Below are 8732 nucleotides of genomic sequence, written 5' to 3' on the forward strand. Positions count from 1 at the left end.
GGGCCCCCCCCCCCCCCCCCCCCGCAGGTTCCGTGTCCTGAGGTCAGGGTTCTCTCTCTCCCTCTGCTGCCTCCCACCCTGCTGGGCACATGTGCACTTTCTGATAGACAGACAGACAGACACTAGAAAATCTAAAAGTGGAAATGTGGCTGGCATTATATTTTTATTCTACCAAACTGTTTTGGAGTAGGAGTCAGCAATTTATAGCCCTCAGGCCAAATCCGGTATGTTGCCTGTTTTTGTAATAAAGTTTTATTGGAACATGCTCATTTAGCTGTGTTGTCCGTGGCTGCATTTGCATTATAATGGCAGAGCTGAGTGTTTGTGACAGAACTGCATGGCCTTAAACCTCAATACTTTACTAGGTGATCTTTTTTTAAAAAAAAAACAGTGCTGACTCCTGCTCTAGATTATAAATTCTGCCCACTAGACCTTAAGCCCAATATTTTGTTCATCCTTAGTTCGTAAGGTCTTGCCCTTCAGGGTCTTAATAAGTATTTATCAAATAAAGGTAATGAAAGAGTGAGGAGTTTTGATGATGTATTCTTTAAATCTTTAAAGTGTGAGGAAGAATGTAATTTTTCTGGAGATGGTAGTTGGTGGAAATATGGGAGATTTAGATCAGGCTCTAAGTTTAATTCTGTGTCTACGGTAGAAGACAAAGAGTTAAAAGCTGACATGAGTGATATAAATGAGGGACTGGACTGGGTGTCAGGAAATAGGGAGTGGTGAGGACTGGAGTACATGGAGGAACACATATCTGACTAAAGGGGCAGCTGCCGTTCCACGTTGGCCAACGGTGGCCATGTGGGACTGTGGGCTAGGTGTGGTATGAGCTTCTGCTCTTCTCAAAGGAAGCAGGAAATTCACATATTTTCATTTAAATCTCCCCCATTTGAACATGTTAAAAGCTAATTTAATTTTTTTAGAACAATGGTGAGCCAAACCAAACGTGATTTTAAGGTGATCTGACCAAGGGTGTCCAAGTAACTTCTTTATGGAGAGGTAATTGCTAATGAACATAAGTGGTTTTAAGTCAGCTTGGCTTCTCTACCCAAGGAAAGCTTATTCAGCAGGCCATGATTTATTCACCTGTTCATTCGTTCACTTATACATTCAACAGGTATTTCCTGAGGGCTGCTTATATCTCCCAGGCACTGTGCTTAGGGCTTCTCCATGACTAAGCTGTGTTCATTCTGACAGCTGAATGCTTATCACTGATGAATGGGTTGTCACAGGGAGCAAAGTAGATAATACCTCTGATGGGCTTTGTCAAATATAACATGATACGCTAATGTGAGCTATTTTTGTTTATTACTGTATGTAAAAACCCAGCCAGTGGTTGATAAGACATGGAGAAATCTAAGGTCTTGAGATTTTGAGGATTAAGGATACATGCTAAGCAGTGTCATTTTGTCTGCCTTTAGGTTTTCTTAAAAACAATGGAAGAGGTTCTTCAATTGCCCACTTGGATTGATGTGTCAGAGGTAAGAAAAAATAGAATATTTTTGATTTTCAAAATGTATGTACTTTGGGGACCGGTGTGTCTTCCTGGAAGTGGTGTAAATATGGCCCAATTCACATCCCTAGGAGAAATGATGCATCTTCCAGTCTTGCTATCTGGGACATTTGAGCTCATTTTGACCAGATATACAGATTGGAAGTGCCTCATGTTCTGTATGGCTCAGGAATTGTGTGGGTGTTGGTAATGTGTTATTCTCCTCAACACCAAGCAGGGAAATGGTTGCATTTCTTCATGAGGAGTGGATACTTGGTTGACCTCTATGTATCATTTTAATAAAATATTTTTCACTGTCATATTGTTCTTGAGTGGTAATAAAAAAAAAGTGTTTTATGTTTAGAGATCACTAGATTAAGTGAAAAAAGTGAAACATGTGGCAATATGTATTTCATGGTTATAAACATAAAAACCAAAAAAGCTTCTCTTTTCCCCTGAACTCCAAATAATTAGGATAATGGAATATATATATATATTTAAAAGTAACTTCGTTGACTTTACTATTTAACAAATAAAACAAGTTAATGTGTTGTGGAGAAGGTAGAAACTGCAGATAATAAAAACCGTATGAAAGAGCAGTCACCTGAAGTCCTAAGGCAGACCATGACTGTGAGCACTCTCGTACATGTCCCTTCCTGTCTTGCTTTTGTTTCACTTGCATGCACATATATTGTACAAATACACTGATGTCTGATTTAATCTGGTTGTCTTTAGCTACGTGCAGGACCATTTCCAGCGACACTGGGCATATCAGGCAGCCTAGGCTAGGCTGTGCTGCGGTAACAAATAGACCCCTGCATTTCAGTGGTGTAGCACAGTTGAAACTTACTCCTCACTCATGCAAAGTCCAAAGTGGGTCCGAGGAGCCTTTCCTCAGTCCAGTGACTTTGGGGTCCTGGCTCTCTGTCCATTTTCTGATGATGCGGTCTCAACACGTGACGTCCAAGTTCCCCGGCAGGGTGGAGGACTCTTAACTGCCTCCCTCAGCAGAGCCGCAACCTGGTGTAATATTCAAGTGCTCATTCTCCTGAACCCCTATGATGTTTAAAAAATATTTGGCAGTTTGAGGCAGAAATGCTGCTAATGAGATTGCAGTAGGGTTTATATTTGAACTTTTTATTTGAACAGTTTCAAATGGAATGAGATGGAGTGAACACTGGCAAAGGGAGGAAAAAAGGGGACCTGAATTTAAGACTGATACAGTCTTACATAGAAACAGATTCTTTTTTAAAAGGCACAACCCTCCAGAGTCCTTGACTTCCAGGGGGAGTCTGTGTATAGGGCTGCAGCATGGGAACCCCCCGGAAAATGGCCAGTGGAGGGCCTGAGCAGACCCATTTCATCAGCATCATTTTAAAGTAACTTTTTCTGAATGCTCTGCCACAAAATATGAATAATCATGAAGCTATTCAGATTTAGGCAGGCTCTAATGTGCGTTCAAGAGAAGGTATGAATCAGTTACTGCCCAACAGAATTGCACGCCAGAGACACAGATTTCCATGTGTTTAACTATGCTCGGCTGATTAAAATCAGGCCACAGACAGGCCTCAAAGAAAATGTCTAAAATTGGCCTCAGTGTTCTATTTCCAGCTCATTAGATTCTCATGGCCCGTGAATCTATGAGAGAATGCTTAGCAAACAGATGCTTTTCAGAAAGGCGGGGAGGATGGAAGGGGCATGATGGCAGAATGCACAGCCACCACGCACCTGAGGGGCTGAGAGGCCCTGTCCCCAGTAGCCGTGTGTCTGATGATGAGGGCCAGTCAGCCCCGTCTGAGCTGTCTGCAGAGATACGGGGTGACCAAGAGGGACCCCTGCCTTCTTGGGGGCAGCATCCACTGGGATCCTCTCTGTGTTGGGGACTCAGAAGGAGTGAAGAGGGCCCTTGGAGGGAAGGGATGCACCAGGCAGGTGGGAGGCCAGAGAGGATTTGGGGTGCTGACACCTCCAAAGCATCCCTCCCCTGCATGGAGAATAGGATGAAGCTTCTGGTGTCCTTGTCCTGGAGGGGACTTGGGGCCTTTAGCCCCCTCCTCCTGAGACAGAAGGGGGCAGGGCAGGGGGCCGGTCAGAGATTTGTGGAGGTGAGTTCAGAGTGCAGCTGGGCCCAGGTCTCTGTCACCTGTGTCTAAGCATAGAAGCCTTGCAGCCAACGGCCCGGGTGACCGGGATGTCTGCGTGCTGTGAGCTCAGCCGGGTGGATGACCTCGGCGACCACTTCCTCGCCTGTAAGAGGGCTAGTGCTGGGGGCTCTCCCCCGTTCCTTCTCATCTGCTCATCGAGAGCACAAGCCTGGCCCGCCATGGCCTCCAGAGATGCAGCGTGCTCCTCCCGTGGAGGGGTGCCGCGGGGCCAGCGCGCAGCCTGGCGGAGTGTTCCGCGGGGGGGCCTCAGGTGGGCCTCAGGACACTCGCTGTGCAGGTTCTGTTGGCTCAGTGCCTTCACGTTGTGTTGTGTTCAGGACAATACCATGGTGCTGGGCTTGGTCGAGACCGTCGACATTGTCATGGACCACATCTCTTCCAACCTGGACCCCAGCGAGCCCCAGGTCACCATCGTAGGCTCTTCCTCCATGGCAGGTACTGGTCAGCTCGGTGTGGGATGCGGCCATGGGTGCAGGCGGGGCGGCGGGAGACTCGGGAGGGCAGCCGGCCTGTGGGGTTTGCTCTGACGGCCCCGCGCTCACCTGCACAAGCAAGTGCGTACACACTCGTGCACAGGGGCGCACACACCAGGGTGTGCATTTGCACACACAGCGGGCAAAGGTGCACACACGTAGCAGGAAACACACATCGGCTCAGACAGACCTCTCTGCTTTTCTAAACGACATTGCCCTTAATGAAAATTACACTTCGGAGGGAGAGTGAGAGCGGGGCACGTGTGCTCAGCCATGATGTGGACACAAAGCTACGGAAGCGTTTGATGGCGACTCGGGCCCGGACTGATCTTGTGTAGCAGTCCCCTCTGTTCAGAACAGGAGTCGGTATCAGCAGCTCCTCTGAGTGTCTGTGGAATAAAAGCTGCAGAATCAGGTTTCCGAGAGCCAGCTGGAGCCCTGGCCTGAATCTGCTTTTCCAAGATAATCGGCGCAAAGTCCCTCATGCGCTGACTTCATGGCCCCTCCATTTGAAAAGTCTTTATCTAGGGACCATTGCACTGCTGCTACGCTCCTGCAAGAGCCGAACTCCGGGACAGGGGTTGAACTGACCCACGGAGGTCGGTTTTAGGGGGAATTTGTCGGCTGAGATAGTGACTGATGGCTGGAAGGCCAGCATCTCTGGCAGCTTCCTTCTCCTGTGCGTCATGGGTCCCCAGAGTGGGGTGAGGAGCAGCCCTGAGAGCTGACGGGCTGCCCTGAGGGAAGGAGGGGTCACCTCGGGCCACGAGGCCCGCAGTGTGTGGCTGGATGGCCGTGTCAGCCATACAGTGGAAATGACGTCCTCGGACCCTTATTTTTGTAGGTCGTCATTTTCTAGAGGTAATTACACTGCCCAGGGGAGCTCGTTCTGTTAACAAAAGCAGAAGCAGATGGGGTTTGACAGCCCAGTTTCCTTTGCTGAGCAGCTTACTGACTGTGGCTTCCTGTCTTTGGCTTGTTCTCAGAGTTTTCTGTGGCCAAACTCCTACCCGAGACCATGAATTCCTCCCACTACCGCTTCCCGGCCTGGGGGCAGAGCTACATCGAGGTTCCCCACAAGGCGTTCCGCAGCCAAGGTAAGTGCAGCTGCTGAGCCCGCCCCAGGACCTCGGGGGCTCGGCCCTTGCGGACGAGCGGCCGGCCGTTACCTGGAGGATGCAGCGCCCTCAGGCCTGCTCGCTGTTCCCGCAGGAGCGGCTCTGGGCCAGCACTTCTCAGCGGGTCCTGGCGGGCGCCTGAGATGCTCACTCAGAATGCTGATTCCAAGTGCGCCCCAGCCTCGTGAACTGGAACTGGGGAGGAGGCTGGGAATCTGCATTTTGGACAGGCTCTCGAGGTGACGCTGGTCCACTGTGAAAGACACCTGTGTCCTCCCAGATCGGCACAGTGACATGTCAGCAGAATATGAAGAGACGAGGCCATCCCCCTTCCCCCATCCAGGGTGGCCTCCGGCTAGGTGAGGGGTTTGTCTGCCCAGGGGTCTACTTCCATCTCCGGGGGCTCAGGCAGCTCTGGCCATTTTTGCTACAGTGACAGTCCCTCTGGCCCCTTGAAAAGTGAGTGCCTCCACTGCTTGTCCCTTGGAGCCGCGGCATCTGCGTGTCTCCCGTCGGCTCAGAGGAGGGGCACGCAGTCACTGCCACCGTTCAAGCCACAGCTGAAGGGTCACAGAGTTTCTACTCAGGCCCCTGAGAGTCCCGCCCCCACCCCCAGGAGCTGCCCCCGGGTTTTGAGTGTGAGGGCAGGCACTGCGCTCTGCTGGGCAAGCGGGTGTGGCTGGGGCTCTGCCACTGGAAGGCTGACAGGTGTCTGTGACCCTCTTCTTTTCCGCAGCCTGGACCACCATCGTGGGCCTTCTCTACCACAGAATGCACGATTACCTGGACCACATCCAGCCAGCCAAGACCAAGTGAGTGTCTCGGGTGACACGGCAGGGAGAGGGCAGGGAGAGGGCAGCGGGCGTGTGTGCACCTGCCCGCCGGACGGCTGACCGCGGAGACGCCACCCGCCTGCCCTCACAGGTCTACAGGGCCGTAGAGCACTCGCAGTGCACGCCTGGGGCTTTTCTATTAGGGCCAGGGCACAGCCCGCGGAAGCGGACGCAGGACCTCGGCGCTGGGGGTCAGCGGCCCTGGGCGCGCAGGCTGACGGGGCAGGGGGCAGGGGACCACAGCCGCCCGGAGCTCCCGGTGCGTGGACGAGTGCCTGCACCGCCGAGCCTCGCCGCCGCTTGTAGGGCGGGGGACAACAGCACACGCTGCATCAGTCAGGGCTGGTTGGGTGCGCGGCCGCCGGCGGACGGCGGCGAGGCCGGGGGCTCGTGGGACGGGGGAAGGCTTCAGGCACGGCGGGACCCAGGGCCCGGGGAGGCCTCCCGACCTGGTCGCTCTGTCTCCCGCCTGGGCTCTCCTCTATGCTGGCTCCTTCCCAGGCGGGCCCCTCCACAGAGGCACGGCTGGCTCCGGCGGCTCAGGACGCCCCGGCTGGGAGTCCCGAGGTCTCGTAAGGACAGCAGCCTCTTTCCCGAACGTGTGCGTGGAAACTCAGGCAGGGCTGTGATTGGCCCGTTCGGGTCATGTACCCATCTGGCTCCTTCCAATCATGGTGGCCGGAGCATCCTGCTCTGTCATTGGCCAGGTCTGCTCACATGGGCTCTGTGGAAACTCGGGGAAAGCTGTGATTGGTGTGCTTGGGTCATGTGCCCATCCTGGCCTCCCCCATCACGGTGGCCGGGGTGTGCTCACGTGGCCCCTGCGGCCTGGCGGTGGGTCAGCCCGCCCAGAGCGCGGGGAGAGGCGGGTTCCTGGAGGGGAGGGGAGGAGAGGGGAGGGGAGGGAGGCTGGCGCGGCCGCCTCGGGGGCACCACAGCCCGCTCCCGTGTGGCCCTGGGCCCGATCGCCCCGGGAAAGCCTGCGCTTTGGCGACATTCCTCGTAACTAAGGGAGGGGACCGGCCACTGCTGCTCTGCGATTTCCAGACTCCTTCGGGGGGTTGTCGAAGGGAAATGCCGTCACCTTGCCTCAGAAGGATGCCTTCTCAGCTACCTGGGGGCTCTTCCTCCAGACCCAGATTACGGATGAAGAACGGTAGCCGCGGCTCCCACGCGGGACGGTCAGGCTGAAGCTGGCGTGTCGGTGGGAGCCGTGAGGCGCGTGTCCGAGGCGCGGCCAAGGGCGAGAGCGCGTGGGGCGAGCGGCGTCCTCCCGCCTCGGCCGGGGGCGGAGAGAAGGCGGGTCGCCCTTCACCGGGCAGCTCCCGGGCGCCGAGCAGAACCGTGGCTGGCCGGCGGCCGACGCACCTCTCCACGACGGGACAGAGTAACTGTCTCTGCGTCCGCAAGCCGTCGCGTCTCCGTCCCGGCCGCTCGGTGGGCCGGGCCGCGCGAACGCAGCCTCAGACGAGACGCGAAGGAACGGGCGGCGTGCCCACGAGCTCTCCAGGCCCCGGCGGCCCCCCAGGCCCGCGTTTGCGCGCCCCTGCTGGCCGCGCTCTTGTGCCAGTGGATGGGGGCGCTGGGTGTCCCGCGCTGGGGAGTCCAGGGATGCGCTCGAAGCCTGGCAGCGGGGACAGGCGCCCGCACAGAGGACTCTCGGGAGCCTCGGACCGTGCTGCACGATCCAGATCGCCGTGGTCAGCTCCCCCTGTCCCCGCAAGCCGTGCGCCCTGGGACTCGCCCAGGCAGAGGGCGCCCCTCACGGCCCCACCTGTTGGCATTAAGGCCTGTGGACCGCTTGCACCGTCAGCAGCAAATGCGTGCTCAGTTGGTTTCCCGAAGTCAAAACAGGACTATATTGCCGTGACGAGAACGTATTTTTCATGTGTGGAATCTTCAGCTTCAGGGAAGTTCTAAGGGCAGCACTTAATGCAGAAGTGTCTTATTGTCAGAATTAGCCTTGAAAAAAAACCGTCCAAGTGGTTCAGCAAGCATGGCCCCTGTACTTGCTGTCTGCCCTCCTGTGGGGTCAGGTGGGACCGGAGTCGGCCAGCAGCGTGGTAGCCCGCAGCGCGGGGTTGGGTGCGGGGCGCCCGGGGCTCTCTGCCCAGCGGGGCCCTTGGCGGCGGTGTGAACCAGGGCGACGCCGGGCCGTCTGGCTGTGTGCTCCCGTCTAGAATAGTGATGACGACGGACCGACGTGGGAGGCTGCCGTGAGCGTGGAGTGAGTTGACTGTTTAAACGAGGCTTGGTGCTTTTAAGGTGACACGTAAGCACTTGCTTTCATCACCTCATAAGATGGACGTTCTCGCCATGTTGACCGGAAGACAATTCTCAAATTCCACACGCAGTTAGCAGGAGAGGAGTAGAATCAGCAGATAGCATGCTGGTCTGCTCGCCTACACAGCGAGTCCCTTTCCTTTTAGTATCATGCGCTGTGACCTTCATATGTGTACGGTTTTTATAAGAATGAAAGGTGCTGTGGAATTGTAATGTCCTCTCCATCCCCTTTTGGGGTGAGGTGGAGTCAGCACGAGTTTAGTGCATGAAGATGGGGGGTAGGCTGGGACGGGGTCTCCACCTTCACAGCCAAGCCCTGGGTGGGCCGTTCCAAGGACCCAAGCAACCACTCCTGGGGGCAG

At 55.2% G+C, this 8732-nt stretch overlaps 1 protein-coding gene across 1 annotated transcript in view; it reads left to right on the forward strand.

The window, feature by feature from the left end:
* ADGRD1 (adhesion G protein-coupled receptor D1) overlaps positions 1–8732 on the forward strand; it is an 83442-nt gene that overhangs the window by 39325 nt on the left and 35385 nt on the right. Inside the window, exons 10-13 of the mRNA XM_081800964.1 lie at positions 1428–1487; positions 3981–4098; positions 5123–5233; positions 5991–6066. Coding sequence (XP_081657090.1) covers positions 1428–1487; positions 3981–4098; positions 5123–5233; positions 5991–6066 — 365 coding nt within the window. The remainder of the gene's footprint in view (positions 1–1427; positions 1488–3980; positions 4099–5122; positions 5234–5990; positions 6067–8732) is intronic.

The sequence above is a fragment of the Leptonychotes weddellii genome, chromosome 13 (genome assembly GCF_054177405.1).
Source record: "Leptonychotes weddellii isolate Sample4059 chromosome 13, ASM5417740v2, whole genome shotgun sequence".
NCBI lineage: Eukaryota > Metazoa > Chordata > Mammalia > Carnivora > Phocidae > Leptonychotes > Leptonychotes weddellii.